We start from the raw sequence: 20,859 nt of genomic DNA, 5'->3' as shown, positions 1-20,859 counted from the left end.
TTAACTTTAGGCATTGTAAATTTCTATTTTTCTTTTTATTGTTGATTTTGTATCATGACTTTTCATTTAAGGGGATGTATAGTAGCTGTGAAATGGAGACTAACATCCAGATGTGAGGATGTAGTGTGGTATGCATTTCTACTTCCAGACAAAGATGGACTTATAATGAAACTGTTTACTATATCTTGACAATAGGATTCTGGACTCTCTGCCATTGTCCAGGCCCGCAATGATGGACATACGACTGAGTGTGAAGAACTATATGTTAGTAATGATATAGAGGAACTGGGGGGGGAGGGAACAGGGGAGGGGATAAGGGAATATGAAACTGTATTATAAAATAAATTCAACAATAATAAAATGTATTAAAAAGAAAAAACATATTTATTGTGCAGATTAATTTATTTCATTTTTAAAAACAAAGTTTTATTATGTATTTAGTATTAGCCACTTTATTAGTGATGGTCAACTACCAGAAAAAGTTATCCAGGAAAACTATAGAATCATGCTTAAGTAATTCTTGGCAAAAACCTTTTTTTTTAAGATTTATTCATTTTTATTACAAAGTCAGATATACAAACAGGAGGAGAGACAGAGTGGAAGATCTTCCACCCGATGCTTCACTCCCTACTGAGCGCAATGGCCGGTGCGCGCTAATCCGAAGCCGGGAACCATGAACCTCTTCCAGGTCTCCCACACGGGTGCAGTGTCCCAAAGCTTTGGGCCGTCCTCGACTGCTTTCCCAGGCCACAAGCAGGGAGCTGGATGGGCGCTGGGTTTAGAACCGGCGCCCATATGGGATCCTGGTGCGTTCAAGGCGAGGACTTTAGCCGTTAGTCCACGCCGCAGGGCCCGTCAGAAACTTTTTAAGTGCTGTCTGCAGTGGCACTTCAACATGTTCTTGGAAGCATGGACTTCATAGTTTGATTTGGTGCCTGAGTTTTTGAAATCCCTGAATAGCTGTTTTGTTGTTGTTGTTGTTGTTTTTGCTCTACACATTTCCGTGGACATTTTCAAGAACCATCACATGTGAGTTTTACAGAAGAGCAGTTTTGATTTTGATTTTGTTCTCATCTTTTAGGGGAAGAATCATGTGAAGTACAACTTTACATTAAGAGAAACTCTGTGCACTCTGTCCCGTCAGGAGATCCCTTTGAGCTGAAATGCCCCGTGAAATACTGTGACATCAGACCTAATGTGACTTGGTGTAAGCTCAATGGAAGCCACTGTCAACCACTGGTCGATGGATTTCATCTACACACAAGTTGGAGAGAAGGAGAGAATATTTCGGATTTTATTCTACATTTTGAATCAGTGCTTCATAGTGACAATGGGTCATATCGTTGTCATGCGAAGCTTTCATTAGAAATCATTGAGAGCCACTCAACAACCATTTATGTGACAGGTAAGGTCTTGACTCATAGACCATCTAATGCTTTTCTCGTCATTTTTCCAGGAAAACGAAGATCCGGATTCTTGAGTGCTAGGTGAGCAGTTGAGCTCTTACACTACATCAGAAGTCTTCTATGTGTGTTTCTTTGAAGTGTGTGAATCAGAGAAGAGTGCAAGGAAAGTTATTCTTGATGTGAAGGCTTGTAAAATGCATGCATGTATGTATTCGTTAATTTTAGATGTTTATTTGTTTATTTGAATGCAGAATGAGAGAGTGGGAGAGAGACCCTCTATCTAATCACTCCCTAAATGCTCAGAACAGCCACTGCTGGGCCAAACCCAAGTCAGAAGTTCATGTCTCCATGTGGTTAATACAGGAGTGAGGCAGAAACTCAAGCATCCAGGTCAACATTTACTGTCCACCAGAGTGTATGTTAGCAGGAAGCTGATTTTTTTTAAAAGATTTATTTTTATTGCAAAGTCAGACACATACAGACAGGAGGAGAGACAGAGAGGAAGATCTTCCGTCTAATGGGTGATTCACTCCCAAAGTAACTGCAATGGCTGGTCCTGCCCCGATCTGAAGCCAGGAGCCAGGAACTTCCTCCAGGTCTCCCATGCAGGTGCAGAATCCCAAAGCTTTGGGCCGGCCTCGACTACTTTCCCAGGCCACAGGCAGGGAGCTGGATGGGAAGTGGAGCTGCCGGGATTAGAACCAGCGGCCATATGGGATCCTGGTGCATTCAAGGCCAGGACTTTAGCCACTAGGCCTCAGTGTTCGGCCCAGGAAGCCGATTTTTAAGCAGAGATGAGACAGCAGGTAAGGCTGCTGTCTGTGACATCAGCATCCCAGTATGGGGTCAGTTTGTATCCTGGTTGTTCCACCTCCTACGTGGCTCTCTGGTAATGGACTGGAAAAAGTAGCAGAGGGTGGACAAAGTGTTTGGGCCCCTGCCATCCGTGAAGAAGGCCAAGATGAAATTCCTAGCTCCTTGCTTTGGCCAGGTCTAACCCAGCCATTGTGGTCATTTGGGGAGCATGCTAGTGGATCAAAGACCTCTCTTTCTGTAACTCTTTCATTCCTTCTGTAACTCTGACTTTCAAATAAACAATAAACATGAACAAACAAGCAAACAAAAAATTCCACAAGAAGCAGTGTTGCCAGGACTGCAACCAATCTTTCAGATACGAAATGCAGGCATTCCAGGTGGTGGCTTAGCCTACTGCATCACAACACATCCCCTCTAAAACTTATTTAATAAATCTAAAATTAGATCAGTGAACTACTGAAAAAATTTCGAAGGAAACATCAATAATTTTGGAGGCCCTTTATTCTTTGCATTTCTTTTCTTTTTCTTCCATTTTTCTGTCCTTGATTTTTCTTGATGAAACCTTTTGAAGTTATGTGATGCTTGTATAGTTACACCCTGTGAATAGTTCCCAACCAGATAATGTAACGATTGATGAGGTAATGGGTATATTCAGAGCTTCAAATGCCTCTCCAGTCCCCCTGGGGACCTTTAACTGCCTCTGACAGTCAAAGAAGTATACCTATAAGCTAAAATAGGAAAACTAAGTTGAACAAAACTTACAGGGAAAAGAAATAGTGAGGAGTAAGGGAACAGCACATTTAATTTATGAAAATACTATAGCCAGCATCATGAAGAATGGCGAAAGAATGGATACTTCCACTGGGAACAAAAACAAGACAAGAACGTTTCTTTTTGTCTCTTCAACATTGAACCAGAAATTTAGCCGGGGCAGTTGAAATATGATTAAATAGGCATTTGAGTTTTTAAATTGGAATGGAAGGAGTAGGACTATCTCTATTCACAGATGGCAAGATTATACACACACACACACACACACACACACACACACATATCCTTTAAAATCCACAAAACCACTAGCAATCCTATATGAATTCAGTAAATTTGCATGATATGTGGTAAATGATAAAATCAGTAACATTTTCTACACTAATAATAAGCAGGCTGAGAAATGAAGAAAGCAATTGCATTTTTAACAACATCAAAAAACATAGAATACCCAAGAACAAATTTAACTTAGAAAGTGTAAGACTTAGACAATGAATAAATAGCAAGGAAGTGAAATAAATTAAAGAAGAGGTAAGTAAGTGTAAAGATATCCCATGTTCAAGAACTGGAAGATTTAACGTTGAAAAGATGTAAATATTCAACATTGTGATCTATAGAGATATAGTCCCAATTAAAATCACAGCAGCCTTTTTTTTTTACCCTCCAGAAATGGAAAAGATGGTCAGGTGAAATTTCCAAAACGAACATTAGCAGCAGAACCAGTTTTGAAGAAAAAGAACAAAACCGGATAACACTTCCCTATTTTAATGCCTAGTAAAAATTATAATAATCAAAATAGTGTGGTGCTGGGCATTGATAGGCATAAAGATCAATGTAAGAGCAGAATAAACCTGTACATCTATGTTCAATTGATTTCTGACAGGAATTACAGGAGTCAGTGAATTAATAGTGAAGAATAATCTCTAATTGATGATCCTTGGACAAGTGTATGTGCTTTTGAAAAGAATGAATTTGGGTCTGTACCTTATATCATATTATGTGAATACCTAAATGGATCAGGTATTTACATATAGAGCCAAAGTAGAAAAATTACATCTATGTAAAGCATTATATCAGAACTCAGAATAGGCACAATGACAAAAGAAATAAATAAGGCTTCATGAAAAACTGAAATCATTCTTGTGTCAAAATACTTTATCTAGTGAAAGGACAACCCACAGACTGTGAGAAAATGCTAGCAAATTACATGTCTGTTACTTCGAAAATGTAAAGAACTCCTCCAATTCAAGTACAAATAAAAAAGCCACCCAATGTAAAAAATGATAAAGGACTTGAATGAATATTTTACCAAAGAAGGAGTACAAATGATTACTAAGCACATGAAAAATTTCTCAATGACATTAGTCAATATGCAATCGCAAATCAAAACCATCATGGCACATTACTTCATACTTCTTTAGACAGCTAGAATGGTAACAAGAAAATAGGGAGGATTTCTTTAGGAACTAGCACCTCTGTGTCTGCAGCTTCTCCTTCCTGCTCCATCCTTCCTGCTACTCACTATCCTCGGAAACCCACCATAGCCTTACTGAACTGTGCTCACAGCTTCTCCTGGATCTTTGGCATCCTACAGACAGACATCGCCATAGAAGCTCTACTGACACCAGCTCCTGGTGAATCCATGAGGAAATTGGATATTGGTGCTGCCTCCTTACAGTCACAGAAAAATATAAGAAACACATGAGCAGCAAAAGATGATCTGGGGGTTGGTGTCGCCTGAAATGATAGCACAAAGCTTACAAGCATTTGGAAGGCAGAAGCCCAGATTACTGCAAAGGAAAAAAAAAGGACAAAGAATGCCTATACACTGCTTTTGACTGAATTACCTAAGTAACTTGCAAAGCAAGCCCTTGGTGATAACAACTAAGAGCTAAGTGTTGAGGAGTCGCCGATTCAGCACTGTGTAGACTAGTTCTGGAACTGGAAACTTAAGGACTGAAGTCAGTTCCATAGCTTAGCTGACATGCCTGGACCAGCCTGGGGAAACCACCTACCAGTCTTCTGCAATGCTGGCAAACAAGATGTAGATAATATGACTCCAAACCTGTGGTTTCCAATTCACTTTTCAAAAATAGCAGAGCAACGTATGTTCCTGCATGAAGTAGGCACGGTCCCCCAGGGATGAACATGTGTGCAGAGCAGTCACTGAAATAGGCATGATGGTAAAGCAAAGAATCTCTTTGTGTTCTGGCCCATGTGCCCATCGAACAGGGCATTAGTGTTTGTCTTTGCCAATCATCTACCAGGAGCATGAGCTTGTATGGTAAGCACATGGGAACTTCACTGTGACCTTCATTCTGAAATACAGTCTGAAAAACAATCCTAATGGATTGACAGATGAACATAAAAGCTGGAGTTGCAGAGCTTGATCCACGGTATTTCCACATTCTGGCTTGGATCTGTGAAAACACTGGTTATAACAGTGATGGGCAGGTTAATCACATCACTACTGTGCAGACCCAGTCTTTCCCCCAGCTAATCAAGGAAAACGCTTCCCACAAATAGTAACTCATCAACATGCTTTGTTTCCCAGGAGCAGCTGACCAAGGTGCTCTCTGTGTGCATCACAAAGGATTACCATGTTTCCTGGCAGGGATCTCCTCCACCAACATGGACACCTTACCCATACCTTTGACCGAGTCACCATGAAATTGTCCTGGTGTGAGGGAACAGAGACGGGTTTTTTTGGATTTTATTCTGTGACACAGTGACATTCACACAAAGAGAGGGTGGAGGACGGTGATGAGGGGATCTTTTTTTTTTCAACCAAGATGCGTTACTCTCAGTGATCGTGTTTCTCAGAAAAGCATGTGCAGTAAAGTAGGACAGGAGGCCTGGTGGTTACGTCTGGAACTTTGTGACTCTAAGTGAAACTCTCCCCCATCCTTTTACCTCAACTTTTCCAAAAAAAATTTACATGTGCAAGAAAGCATCAGCAACAGCAATGAGAGAAGCTGTCAACCCATTCACTACAACATTTTAGAAGATGTAACTGCAGCATCTAATGGGCTTATTATTCCCTGTGGACCCAGCATGAGGACAATCAGATATCAGAGGTTTTGAGACAAGATAAAGTTCTACTATCAGTTGTCTTCATGTTTGTTCCTCCCCAATATAGCCACATTATTGCAAGGCCATAATGCAGAAATTGTGTTTTATGAAAATGAGCTAGTTTGCTGCTAGGGCAGCAAGGAAAACAAATGACACTGTTTCCTCTCATATTTAAGCAAAAGAGAAATAAAACTCTCTCTTTTCCCATCCCCTTCCTCTTTTCTCCATTAGACACAAACATCTATGATTAGCTTAGCTTTTCATTCCATTCTATAGCTTCAACTTTATCCTAACAGGATTTATTTCAGAATGAAGAGCAGAGATGGACATTTGATGCGGTGGTTAGGGTGCAGATTGGGATGCCTGCATCCCATACCAGATGTCTGAGTTTGAGTCCTGGCTCTGTTCCTGATTTGAGCTTGCTGATAATGCCGCCCTGGAAGCTGCAGGTACTGACTTCGTAGCCAAGTCCTTGTCACCCACGTTTGATGTCTGAATGGAGCTCCAAGGCATTTGGAGAGGGAACCAGCAGATGAGGTTTGCTGTGTGTTTTTACTTTTTAAATAAGTAAAAGGCATAAAATTTTTAAAAATAGATAAAATTTGCAAGAATGCTACTTCCAAAGTGATATCATCTTTATATTATTAAATATAAAAATTAGATGCTACTGAATAACTTATATTAACCAGCACTTATATAACGTGTAGTCAAATTTAGTGACATTGAGTCCATCTTCTTTGGAAGAAAAACTTTCTTGTGTAATTTAGTCTTCTTTTATGGCAATTAATCCACATCTTACAAGAGGAAGGAATTTCACCAGGGTCAGAGACAAACTGGTAATTACTGAGACACAAGCATCTCCCAGTAGTATTAGTTTTCCTTCTACCCAAAACTGAACTTTCTCTGTGGCCATTAAGCTTGGTTTATGGCATGCAAAGTTCATGAAGTCCTTGATTCTATTGATCAAATTGAGGCTGACTTGATAATCAGATGGAGCGGGTGTTTGACTTCAGGACCAGGAGCTAGTATTTCCTCTTCGACCATGCGTTTAATTTGAAGAGTGTGAAGGGTAAAGTGGCAAAAGAAGAAGTCTAAGAACTATAGAGGAGACACCAATAGTGTTGTAGATCTCATTTTGGAGATTTTACTTCCTTTGTTTCCTACATTCCTACCACCTACCTTTCTTATCACTTGGTTTCTTTTCATTTTGATAATTAGTGCTCCAGGGGGTCCATTGGAAATTCCGCTAAACTTTGATTTGATTTCCTAGACTTTTCTGTCATTCTGTAATGTGTTCCTTTCTATCTGAGGAGCTCAGCCCTTCATTACGTTCCTTTCAAAGGATCCCATTTATTGTGCAAGTCTATTCCTTGTCTTTAGTGTATCCCCATTTTAGTACATTCTTGCCTAAAATCTTCCTAATGCACTTAATTTACCTGCTATCTTTCTTTCATAACATTGTTTTTCTGTGAGTTTCTCTAGGAACATCTCCAGAGCGCAAACCTTCACCCTGTGTGTTTGGTAAGCAGCAAGGTTTTGCACAATTTGTCCCCATACAGCCATTTGGCTTGTTTCTGCACTGCATGTAGAATCCTTCAAGTCCAGACTAACCACCTGGCTGGCCATTGCCATGTCCTCACCATGTCCCTTTCTTTGTTGCTTTCCCACTTACATGGAACCACTTCATCTGTCTCCATCTATCAACTTCTATTCCTGTTTTTCTCTGCCTGGCTTACAGCTTAAATTCCAGGGAAGCTCTCTATAAACATTCACGGGGAAATGTTTCTGCTTTTTTTTTTAAATGTATTTCTTTTTTTAATGCTATTTACAGTCAGTGTCTCTCATTTATCACGCTTATTCTTCCGTTGTAGCAATGTGTGGAAATGACTTTTAAGTTACATGAATGATTATAACGTGGAGTAAGGCACGAATTGTATTTCTTTGTCTCCATTTCTTAGGAAAAGTCAAATCATTAAAAACTTAAGTTTTACTTAAGTTTGGTATAGATTTAAATTAGTTGAAACTGAATATGTAATTTTTCTTTAGTAAAATTGTTAGAAACAAAGGTATCAGGAAAATTCTTTTTCCTTCTGAAAGTACTTAGTAAACTATGAGGACACTTCAAAACTTTCCTAGGAAAATGGAACTAAAAGATGAGTTCACTTTGGTGCAAAAATTTTCAAAGTTTGTGAGAAATATTATAACGTTCATGTTTATCAGCATTCTTAAAGATCAAAAAATACTGGTGGATTTGTTGTACCAAACTAAGGTTATAATTTAATTCCATTTTTGAAGTGCTCTTTTATGAGGGAAAAATATATTGTGGAATTATGTTAATGCTCATGCTTTTTATAAGTAAATTTTGTAAGTATGCTCACAAGTATTTTAATTTCTCCTCCCAATGTGTATTTCTAAAAGGATATTGGGAATTTTTTTCATATTTGTATCTGACTTGCCTCTGCTATTTATGTTCAAGAACTGGTTCATGGGAAAACATGACAGAATGGGGACTTAGGTGCTCTTGGGAAAACCATGTTCTCACAGAATGAATGAAAGCACTTTTCTAAATACAGCAAGTTCCTGGGGGGAAAAACTGGTGGAGCTCGGAGTGGAGCTGGGTCATGCATTCTCAGATAAGCCAATGCTCCTCACACTGCTCTTGGTCAGGCTCTGGCAGGAACATCATGAAGGTGCAATGGTCATTACTAATGCAGGAGAGGGAGTGTGCAGTAAGCAGGTAGGAAGGAAAGACATAGTTTCCTCTCAGAAAATAGCACCCCAAGTATCTCTGAGAGCCTCCTTTCCTTATGACTCTCTACACACTCCCTGGGAACACATCTGGTCAACGTGCACCTTGTTACTTCAGGTGCCAGAAGAGCCTAACAAGCTGGAACGGGTTCTTGTACTTAAGGAATTAGGAAGAGGAGGTCACAGAAGGCAGGAGAGAGTTAACACTGTTAACAAAGTCTTTATCTACTCCACCAAATAAGCCCAGCAATTTGCTCTGTATTTCACTACGGTGATGATCCATGTTTTTGACACTGATCTTGAGCTGAATTCCTGGTCTGTCTTCAAAACTAGCTCTGATTTTAGACATGACTGAAGTATATGTCTTTATTGGTTTTCTCAGTTTCAAATATTTGTGTGGTTTTGTTTTTTTTCTATTTCAGATCAGATTCAAAATAAGTCAGAACGCCCTCTAATGAGTAAGTGTTGAATTAATACATAAAATTAAGGAAACTGGTTTGTTTGGTTGCAGAAGTACCAGAAGGTGGATCCTCTAAATGAGAGAATCTGTTTGTTTGTATTAGGTTATCTTCTGTGGGAACTACAGAGCTTACTGTTCTCTCAACTCCTCCCTCCGACAGCTGAATCTCCCACTCTTGCCAAGGTTTTGGTTGCTTGCTCAACCTGAACAGCAGCTCTGACATGATAAATATGGTCTTTGTTACCAACTGTGAGTTTCTAAACCACTTCACTTGAGGCCTTAGTTACCCAGTTGCCCTGAACACGCACATTGTAGCAGTAACTCCAGTGTTTTTTATACTGTGCTAACAGCAAGCCCAGTAAAAAACCTATAGAACCTATGGGATAATGTTCCACAGTCACATTTACCCAAAGCAGAGTTTCTTTATTAACATTCAGTTTGTTCATTCTTTGTTGCATTAAGACAGGCAACACATTATATGTAAGGTAAGCTGTTTAGCACAATTAGTAGCTTCTACTCATCATAGTGTCCCATAGACACTATGACAATCAGAAGTGTCCTCATCCATTGTCACATGTTCCCTGGGAGGCAATATTATCCTAGGTGACAGTCATTTCTCTAGAGAACATGTGATACACTCTGAATTTTCAATTCTCTTCCATTTCAGTTTTAAAAAGTAATATTTGTGATCTGCTAAATTATTTTACAACCTATTAATATGTTGCAACCAACAGGAGGCAAACTGGTCCCTAATGCCTGCTAATGTTGATCAACAGTAGAGAGCAACAGCTGTTTGCCAGGCAAAGCTATTTGGAGATACCTAAGGTATTTGGTATTTGGAGATACCAACAAGTGAAGAGTTAAGAGAGGAGTATTGTGATGAAGGAACATGAATTTGCTGCCAGAACCATCCTGACCTGAGCCGCTCTACCCACCACCCTTGCTATTTCTTAGCTCTCTGACCTTGGACAATTCTCAAAACCATTACAGTCTTTAATCATTGGACTGGCTGAAAAGAAGAGTTGTTTTAATATTCTTAAATGATGAGCATGAGTGCTAAATTAAATGCTGCAAAGGAAAAGCCTCTAGGAGGCATTTCTTGAGAGATGTTTTTGGAGATTCTTCTCCGGAAGATTCTCTCCAGCTTAATAAATGATTTTGTGGCAAAAACAAATTTTTTTTGTCAAGCCACATATGCTGAAGAATAAAGCAAGAGGTATCTAAGGCCTGGGATTCTTAGGGAATATCTGAGGGGAAAGCCCTGAAAATGCCTTCCTTCAAATCTGACCAAGCAGTGGGCTATGGAAGATCATAATCAATTCAGAATTCCTGACTCTCTAGCATTGACTAACATTCCAGATGCAACTAGTACTGCAGGACCCACCTCCAAGGAAGAGATGGCAAGCCAACCGTGGCTCCTGTATGGTTTGCTGGTTTTGGGAGGATTGCCCCTGCTCAGTATCACCTGCTTCTGCCTCCTCTGCTGCCTGAGAGAGCACCAAGGTGGGCTCTATTTCCCCTTTGCCTTTCTGAACCGCACACTTGGGGATTCTCATTCCTGGAGTTCCTGAAATTGTAGATGTTTCCTGTTGTTTGCATTTTGGATCTTCTAGGTTAAACTAAGGGTAATGATTTTTGCAGGGGAAAACTCATACTTCTGCCAAAAAGTCAGATGGAATAGCTTGGGCTGTCCCCAATTGTGAGGAAGTATGCTCACTTGCCATGTACAGGCTTAAACCTAGGGCTCACACAACCTACGGCTGTGGCTAGGAGAGGCCAAAGGCTTCAGCTTTTTCATGTCATTTGCATCAGATTGAGGTTTGGAGAAGGAAGAGTTCTTCTAAGCTTTAAGGAGCTGACAGGGAGGTTGAAATCATCTCTCAGAGAAACAATCTGGCTTAAGTTATTTCGTATCCTTTTTTTCCCCACACAATGCCACATCATGCTGGCACACACACCCTTGTCTAAAGAAAGAATCAAAATCCTTTGAGGGAATTCATGGGTGTATACTTTCTGTCACCATCATAAACACTTCTCCACAACCATAATGCATTTGAAAAATGTGAGTTTGGCTATGATGGAAGAAGTGTGATATTCTGAAAAAATTTCTATTTTTGAAAATGTCCATCAATACCACAACCAAACATTTAGAAAAGCTACAAGAGGTATGTGGAGGTAATTCTGATCTGGCTCTGATCTGAACCACCACAGCTTTCTCTTTTGTTCTTTCCTGCGCCACGCTCACCCTTTTTTGCACATCAGCCACAGGGTAGCTATGGAACCAGCAGAGACCTTCACTTTGCTGCCACAGGGGGAAACCAAGTGCAAGAGCACTCCCAGTGCTTTGGAGCACGGACTTCCAGATGACAGCCTCCTCAAAATTCTGAGGAAGTCCACTCTAACCGCAATCCTGCGTCTGTGCTTTCATAGTTCATCCCGACCTTCATCGTTTTCTCATGAACCTGGTGTGGATTCCTCATCTTCTGTGAGGTTCTTGGAACCTCTCTGAGAACACTGTCATTTCCCATGCAGGTCATGCTAGCCAAAGTAAATAAACAAGTAAAAAGTCAAGGCAACAGGATCACCAGGTTGCAAGGGGTGGGGCTGGTGGGAAGGGCACTCACTTCTGCTTTCTTTACTCTTCTCAATTGCTTATTATTCTTTTTGTCTTGCAGGCAAACAAGAGAAGCCTACTGATACAGATAGAGCAGGAAGAGAAATTAACCTGGTATGTGTGGTAAATGTTATTTGCACTATTCTACCTCCTCATTCATTTGTTCACTCATTCATTCATTCAGTGAGTTTGTAATATCACATGCTGGGCACTGTTCTGAAAAATATTTAAGATATCTATTTTACATTAGCTGCTGCTTGTCTCAAAAGCTTTTCAGGATTAATAGTTCTCATAATCAGAGTTTCTTTGGAAAGGTGTAAAAAACAGTTGAGACTCAAAATAGAGGAATCAGACTGAATCACATAATCTTGACTCTACTCTTGCCTATTATGTAACTTCAGGCTATTTTATTTTTCACAAAATCACATTAACATCTTTCTGGGGCCGGTGGCATGGCCTAGTGGCTAAAGTCCTCGCCTTGAACGCCCTGGGATCCCATATGGACGCCGGTTCTAATCCCGGCAGCTCCACTTCCCATCCAGCTCCCTGCTTGTGGTCTGGGAAAGCAGTTGAGGACGGCCCAAGGCTTTGGGACACTGCACCCGCGTGGGAGACCCGGAAGAGGTTCCAGGTTCCCGGCTTTGGATCAGTGTGCACCGGCCTGTTGTGGCTCACTTGGGGAGTGAATCATCGGACGGAAGATCTTCCTCTCTGTCTCTCTTTCTCTCTGTATATCTGACTTTGTAATAAAAATAAATCTTTAAAAAAAAAAAAACATCTTTCTGGAAGACAATAGCAATTTGATGAAAGAATAAGCACATCCATAGCCTCCTGGAAAATGGCTCAGTTCCTTTATAAAGCACAGCAGCAGATGGAGGCATAGTCCCAGCACAAATTGTGCACAAATTCTTGACGATGGGTGTGGACATTCCTTGCCTGAAAGCTTAGTTTTAAATCAAAGCATATACATTTAACTTGCAAAAATTTGTTAAGTTTTTAGAAAATATCTAAAGCATAGTACTGAGTGCCAAGACTTTGTTTTACCAAATAGAAAATGTGTTCTTAAATGTTATTTCCTTTTTTCCTAGGCGAATGATAACAAAAACTACTTTTTATCACAGTCAGGCATGAGAACTATGAAACCATTTAAAACAATCACCAATTTTGTGTTTGTGTGTTTGCAGTTCTGTTTTTTGTTTTTGTTTTCTGTGTAAGCTGGAAAAATGATTTGAAGTTGAATTCAAAAAGGTTTTTTGTATGTGTAATTATTTGTGAGGTTTGTTTTAAGGTGTTATTATGAGTCACAGAAATTTGAAATTTTTGTTTTATTTGAGTTGTCTAGCACTTTAAAAAACAATCAAATGGATGACATACGCAGTTTTTGTGATTAACCATTAAGAAGGATGTGTGTAGGACCCAGTGGGAAAATCCAAAAAGGAGGAAGGAAATATGGAACGCATGGAAGGTCCATGTAAAAGCCAAAGTACTGATCGTTTTAATTCCACTGAATCTTGTACTTGAAAGGATGAATTTTATGGCATGTAGATTGTAAGTCAAGACATCTTTTGGCAACTCATGTCTGTTTAAATTTTTTTAATTCTTATTTTCCATTATATAGTTTTGTAGATAGAGTCCAGTATCTTGTTGTCAAGATTGTGTTTAACGGTTTTATTATAGGCATTCTGGTCATGAGTAGAGGTGCATACTACAGTTTTTCCTTTCCTGGTACTCTGACCTTCATTACACTGTTTATAAGATTACAGGTGTAAACCTGTTTATCTACATATTTTTTTTGTTGTGTATTTTGCATGAAAGTTCTTTCATGTCACATAACATATGATATTTGTCCTTTTGTGATTGACTTATTTTACTGAGCATTGCAAATTATAGAATTTCATTCTTTTAAATGGCTGAGTAGTATTCCATAGAGTAGAATCCTAAACTAAACAGTTTCTTTTTCAAATCCCCTTTCTTTTTTTTTTTTAAAGAGATTTATTTTTATTACAAAGTCAGATATACAGAGAGAAAGAGAGGCAGAGAGGAAGACCTTCCGTCCGATGATTCACTCCCCAAGTGAGCCACAACAGGCCGGTGCACACTGATCCAAAGCCGGGAACCAGGAACCTCTTCCAGGTCTCCCACGCGGGTGCAGTGTCCCAAAGCCTTGGGCCATCCTCGACTGCTTTCCCAGGCCACAAGCAGGGAGCTGGATGGGAAGTGGAGCTGCCGGGATTAGAACCGGCGCCCATATGGGATCCCAGGGCGTTCAAGGCGAGGACTTTAGCCGCTAGGCCACGCCGCCAGGCCCTCAAATCCCCTTTCAATGGTCATCTAGGTTGCTCCCATGTCTTTGCTATTGTGCATTGTGCTGCTGTGAATATAGGGATGCACATATTTATTATCTCACAGTTGCTACAAGTGAGATAAACCTGGATACAGCTTATCTAAGTTCTCTCCCTTGGGTCTCACAAGGCTGCCATCAAGGCGTCTGTCAGGTTGTGTTCTCATCTGGAATTTTTGTCCTCTCCCAGCCTTATGCATTTGTTGATAGAATCCACTTCCTTGTATGGGTAGAATAGCATTCTAACATTCCCCTCCACACCCCACTCCTCACTTATGTCAGCCAGGTGGCTACTGTCAGTTTCCTATTGCTTGCTATGGCTACTTGGGTCTCTGATACACCTTTTAACAGTGGTGTAATTTATTCCTTCAAGGCCACAAGAGCAATCAGTAACTCCATTCTTCTAATACAGTCCTGAACCACAGAACCAAGTCAAAAGAGTAACTATCACACTCAGACTCTGTATCAGCCTCTCCACATTAAAGTGACTGAAAGCAACTTGCAGGTTCTTTTCTCACTACAGGGGAGGGGATAATAGAAAGGTTGTTACTCATGGAAGGGAGGAAGGTCATTCATTAAGGTTTGTTCAGATACATAGTCCCTAACCTTTCCATGGGACTCAAATAGAACAACTCAACTTTTTCCTGGAAGACAAGACCAACAGGAAAGTATTGGTGATTCTTTTTTTTTTTTTTTTTTTTTTTAAAGATTTTATTGTTATTGGAAAGCCGGATATACACAGAGGAGGAGAGACAGAGAGGAAGATCTTCCATCCAATGTTTCACTCCCCAAATGAGCCGCAACGGCCGGTGTGCGCCGATCCAATGCCGGGAACCAGGAACCTCTTCCAGGTCTCCCACGCGGGTGCAGGGTCCCAATGCATTGTGCCGTCCTCAACTGCTTTCCCAAGCCACAAGCAGGGAGCTGGATGGGAAGTGGAGCTGCCGGGATTAGAACCGGCGCCCATATGGGATCCCAGGGCGTTCAAGGCGAGGACTTTAGCCGCTAGGCCACGCCGCCGGGCCCAGGAAAGTATTGGTGAGTCTTAATGGTTGTAGGGTCAATCCTTTTAGAATATGCTTTGTTAAGTGTTTAGAAGCATAGGAATGGAAGGTAGAATGCATCATGATGCATTAGACTCGGGGCACCTGTGGCTTTGATGGGGTGCAACAAATATGTCGGCTTGTAAAACACCATGTTTTCTTTTATTTCTTTCATGCTAATGATTTTTTTCAAGGAAATGTAACATATACCTGGAGGAGATCCAGGTAGCTGAATTGACAGACTTAGGTGAAAAGAATATGACAGGGACCTTGCTGATCTGTTGAAGATTTGAAGCCATTCTTTCCCAGACCTGGACACTCCCTTTCGGTGCCCACCTTCTGACTTTAACCAGCTCCTTCCAGTGGAGGCAGCTGCACTTCCCATCTCAGCAAAACTTGTCTCTTTTAGTCATCAGTGCTAGTGTTTTTTTCTGGGCAGCAATTCCTGCCCAGAAGTGTATCAGCAGTTACTATTCAGTTTTTCCAGATAATGCCAGAAAAGTTTTCATGACAGAATTCTGCCAAGCAGATGTTAGAAACATCATACTTCACATTATGGTATAGAATGCCAAAATACAATATAAGGCAGATAGATTATATGACCCGATACCTTAGAGGAGTCAGGCCAATCTTTACAAACATAAATTCCTAGAAAACTGGGGCTGAAACATTAAAGTAGCAATCCCTAGCATAAATATAACATTTTCATTTTTGCCAAATATGTGTATATATAATCATATACATAATTTAAAAAGGCTAACATGATGAAGAGTTTAAAAAAATTCATGTCTGTGAATTCACCTCTCCCACTGAAGTTTTAAGATACTTGGTTCTGTTTGAAAGCATAAGAATTTTGTTGTGTTAGAAATAACAATTAGAAGAATATTTCAGAACTTTACCCAAGCTTTACCCCTCCAAAACTGACATCAGTTTTCTAATTACTGGATTCATATTACTGTGATGACCCGTTATTTTCCTTCTTTCTGTCTCCTTAGTAAGGGTTCATAGAAAACCTTTTTATTTTAAATATATTAGTACTATTCATTGCTTGATAAGTTTTCTGAGGTTTTTGTGTGATAATTAATTATTTTTCCAATTAATTTGAACTATGCTTTTCATTTTGAAAGTGGAGTAAAGTGTTCTGTTGCACCAAAAGTAACCTATAAGGAAACCAAAAATGGCTGTTTAGGAAAGTCAGAGTGTTTTCTCCTTTCCTAATTTCCATTCTGCTAAAAATGTAGGTGCAGCAGTGTATTTGAGGAAGAGCAGATGATTTTTGTTCATGTGCATGACTGCATTAACCTTTCACTCGTAGCTGGCTGACAGGTGTTCATTATCACATCCTCCAAGGTTCTTATGGCCATGTTTCTTTTGTAGGTTGATGCTCCCCAGCTCATCAGCAGTGAGCAAGCAAAAGTGGGCCCCAGGAAAAAATCCCAAACAGTGCCATCAGAAACTGGAATTTATGACAATGACCCCTGGTTTAGGTTGCAGGAAGGGGCTGAAGTTTATTCTAACTCATGCCTGGAAGAAAACAAGCAGGGTATCGTTTATGCTTCCCTGAATCATTCTCTCTTTGGAATGAATCCCAAACAGACAAGAAATGAGAAAGAAGCACCTACGGAATATGCATCCATATGTGTGAGGAGTTGAATCTTCTTGTGACTCTAAGCTGTAATTAATAAATGTCAGAATATCAACGCCATTGCCTCGATCCAAATAGCATCGCTCAACTTGGCAGTTGAGCCTCATTTCAAAGAAGCTCATGCTGGTGCTTGTGTCTTAAGTGCCCATAGAAACCATGATTAAGGCTTCTCCCAAAACCTTTTTCCAATTATTGGCTTGAACAACAGTTTTTTCTCTAAAACTGAATGACACCAAGAGTAGCAGAACACTTACTTTAGCTACATTTTACCCAATGTGCAAATTTAAACCTTCTTTTAGAGCTGTCAGAGAGACTCGTTGGGAAGAGAAGATTTATATTACTCGTATGAGTTCACTACACATTCTTGAAAAAAGATGAAAAGAAAGAGTGGGAGCCTGAGTGGTGGTGCAGCAAGCTAATCCTCCGTCCTGTGGAACTGGCACTCTGTATGGGTACCAGTTCTTGTCTTGGCTGCTCTACTGCTGATTCAGCTCTCTGTTTATGGCCTGGGAAAAGCAGCAGAGGATGGCCCAAGTCGCTGGGAGCTTGCACCCATGTCAGACACACAGAAGAAGCTCCTGACTCCTGGCTTCAGATCAGCTCGGCTCCGGCTGTCGGGAGTGTTTTGGGAGTGAACCAGTATTAGAAGAACTTCTCTTTCCTTCTCTCGTTGTAAATTCTGCCTTTCAAATAAAAATAATTAAACCTTTAAAAGAAAAAGAAATAGTGCCCCAATTAGACTAATTAAAGCACAAGCATCACAGTGACCGTATTTTTGCAATCTTCCATGACCAGAATTTTTTATATGTCAGTTGAAGATTGATGTTCCATAAATATAAGTGAGAAATAACTTTAGATGTTAAATAAGAAAAAATGGAAAAGAAAATTGATGCAGCAAAGATGTAGAATGTTCAATTGGTTGTGGGGTAAATATTTTCCATACTTGGCAAACAAATGCTTTTATGTACACAGTTAGATTGCTCAGAAAATATGGTTATTGATGAAGTAATCAATGTACATTCATTTGTGAGTAAAGTGGTGACTTGGTATTTGAGTCCCCTTGATTAATGTGTGTGAATGCTACTTCATGTTGAAGGAATATACTGTGGGCATCTGAATAAACTTAAAATGAAAATAGGTGTTCAGGTATGTGCAGATTGAAAACTGCATCATGGTTGTCCTGATAGCAAATTATAATCAGTATTAAGGAAATGACGATGAGTTCAGAATATTAAGTTAGTTAACAGGGATCAACATATTTTCATCGGTATCTTCATCTTTCTATTTTTGTTATGAGGGAATCAAAGCAATTCACATGTAGTGAAATGTTACAGTGGTGATTTTTAAGTACTGAGATTGCAGCCACTTAACAAAAAGAAAGATGGTTTTACATATCTGAATTTTTTGAGTTTGTTTATTTCAAAAACAGTCCAAGGCTGTTGACCAGCTTGAGGCCAGAGTTTTCAGGTGCTGCTAGAAAATAATACAATAATCATTATACTGACTGGTTAGTCAAAATTGGGATTCATTTGAATAAATACACAAGCTATGAATGAATGAATGCGTGTGTGCATGTGTGTTAGTGTATAGAGGGGTAGTAACAGAAACTGCACAAGAGAAACTGATCACATTACTGTTGCAGTTTCAGCTTGCTTATGAAACTTAAAATACTACAGGAAACGGATCACTAAGCAAAATGTATCAAATTGGGGATGGGAGTACTGGCATACACAGAAATGAGACAAAATTGAGGGCTTTCTTATGTAATGCTGGTATTACGATTTACTTAACTGAAATGTGGGGCAGAAGAGATAGTTTTTGAGTTGATGTCACTAGCCAGTAAGGTAACATTACAGCAAAGCTTTTAACAAAATTGTACATTGACTCTTTAACCAAGCAGCATTTGTGGACATGTTATGTAAAATGTAGAGAAGAGTTGCTTGTCCAACTCCTAAAAATAGAAACAGGAAGCTTGGGGAGGATACGTTTTGGTCTTCTCTTATCAGATAAACACACAAAGTTGAACAGTTCCTTCCTAATTTTCTCCCACTTAAAAAGCAAAATCCATCTAGTTACTAGAATGTGCTTAGAGTGGGTTACAGTACAGATGTTAGTGATTTCCTTTTTCTAAATGACTGATTTTTATACTTGTACAATGCTTGTCAAAATACCAAGCTATTTATAATTTCATTCCTTAATTATATAAAGTGTCAGAGACACATATGTATTTCTTCCAAAAAACTTATCTTGATGTTCTTCTCATGACTTATTTCATTAATTTACAAGTGGTTTTAGAAACAGAAGAAGAAAATAATTTAATGATTTTTGATAAATTTTAAGCTTGCTAATTGTTCTCGTTAAGAAAAATAAAGTTATTAAGATTTATTTGAAATTCACTTGGTATTTGTGTTTTATTTTACTAAAAATTATATGGACCTAAAATAGAAATAATTCTTAATTTTCAAAGCATACAAAAAAAAACCCCAAGAACTTGTTAAACTCCCAGCACTAAGAAAGTCTGACCCTGAAGACCTAATCTAAGAGTCTATCACCTTTTCCAAAACCCAGGGAGAGTTTCTGACAAATTTCTCAGTGCATACAACTTGTGAGGACCAAATCAGTGGCAAGGTTTGACGTACAGGATTTACTTGGCAAGTTTTGTGTACCGAACAAGAATTTAGTTCTCGAAATGGATTTTCTGGCTTCACTATATTTTATTTGTGTATTTATGCTTAATAATATGTATATTTAGGAGTAGTTTTAGTTTCAGCTAAGCAAAATATAAGGCAAGATTTCCCACATAACCTTTTTCCCAAACATGCACTGACTTCCCTGTAATCAGTGAACTACACTGCTACATGTATTACAGTCAAATTGGTGCTGACATGCCACTGCAACACTGAGGCTTACTCTTAATGGCATAGTTCTTCAGTTTTTGGTTTGTACAATAACATGTACCAATCATTGTACTGGCCTACAAATAGCCTTTCTACATTCAGAATCCGTTCGTTCTTCCTAAGCTCTGGGAACTACTAGTCTGTTTATGAAACCCAGACTTTGGTCATTTGAAGAGTGTCATGCAGTTGGACTTGTGTTCAATGTAGCCTTTCAGCCTGCCTTTTTCCTCTTTGTAATATGCCTCGAAGTTCCTGCCATTTGTTTTCATGCCTTGCTGGCTTATTTATTTTTAGTGCTAAATAATATCTCATGATTTGGATGTGTCACAGCTTATTTATACTTTCATCTATTGAAGTGCACTTGTTTACTTCTACATTTTGAAAATTGTACACAAAGTTGCTGTAAACATCTGTCCACAGGTTTTTGTGTAAGACATTTGGGAAAATATCAAAGAGGATGGCTATATGTAAGAGTATAATTAGTTTTGTAGGAACTGCCAAATTGTCTTACAATGTGACCCTGCCATTTTGTAAACTTACCAACATTAAATGAGAATTCCCAGATTGTTTTTTTTCCCTTTGGTGTTAGCCATTATTTATTGCGCTTTTGGAATTTCGCCAGTAAAAAGTCATGTAGCAGTATCTTGTTGTTAAACTTTCCATTTCCTGATGACATATTATATCCATCATCTTTTCTTCTGTAGTGAGATATGCATTCAGATTTTTTACCCATTTTAAATTGAGTTGCTCATTTCCTTGTTGAATTTTAAGTGTTGTTTTGTATAGTTTGGATAATAAAAATATGTTATCAAATATGTCTTTTGCAAGTATTTTCTCCTAGCTTATGATTGTTTTATCATTTTCATGGTGATCATAGAACTTGCTTGTTATTATGTTGCTGCCACATTACTCTGTGGAAGTTTAATAGGTAAGAATTATGTCACATTCTTCCTTAGTTTCTTAACTCTAGAGCTTAGTACATATTAGAATTTGATAATGTTGAATGAATCGTTGATTGTATTTGTTAAGTTGGTTCTCTAGTCCTCAAG

At 39.1% G+C, this 20,859-nt stretch overlaps 1 protein-coding gene across 3 annotated transcripts in view; it reads left to right on the top strand.

The window, feature by feature from the left end:
• Positions 1 to 19,453, top strand: part of BTLA (B and T lymphocyte associated) — a 42,099-nt gene extending 22,646 nt beyond the window's left edge. Inside the window, exons 2-6 of one of the 3 annotated variants that reach the window (XM_058661877.1) lie at positions 1,082 to 1,405; positions 9,233 to 9,268; positions 10,630 to 10,773; positions 11,946 to 11,998; positions 16,646 to 19,453. In XM_058661877.1, the coding sequence (XP_058517860.1) occupies positions 1,082 to 1,405; positions 9,233 to 9,268; positions 10,630 to 10,773; positions 11,946 to 11,998; positions 16,646 to 16,921 (833 nt within the window). In that variant the 3' untranslated portion in view covers positions 16,922 to 19,453. The remainder of the gene's footprint in view (positions 1 to 1,081; positions 1,406 to 9,232; positions 9,269 to 10,629; positions 10,774 to 11,945; positions 11,999 to 16,645) is intronic. The other 2 variants (XM_004578295.2, XM_058661878.1) reach the window with 2 other exon arrangements.
• The last annotated feature ends 1,406 nt before the right edge of the window (positions 19,454 to 20,859 follow it).

This window comes from Ochotona princeps, chromosome 3 (assembly GCF_030435755.1).
Source record: "Ochotona princeps isolate mOchPri1 chromosome 3, mOchPri1.hap1, whole genome shotgun sequence".
NCBI lineage: Eukaryota > Metazoa > Chordata > Mammalia > Lagomorpha > Ochotonidae > Ochotona > Ochotona princeps.
This window is presented reverse-complemented; position numbering and strand designations above follow the sequence as displayed.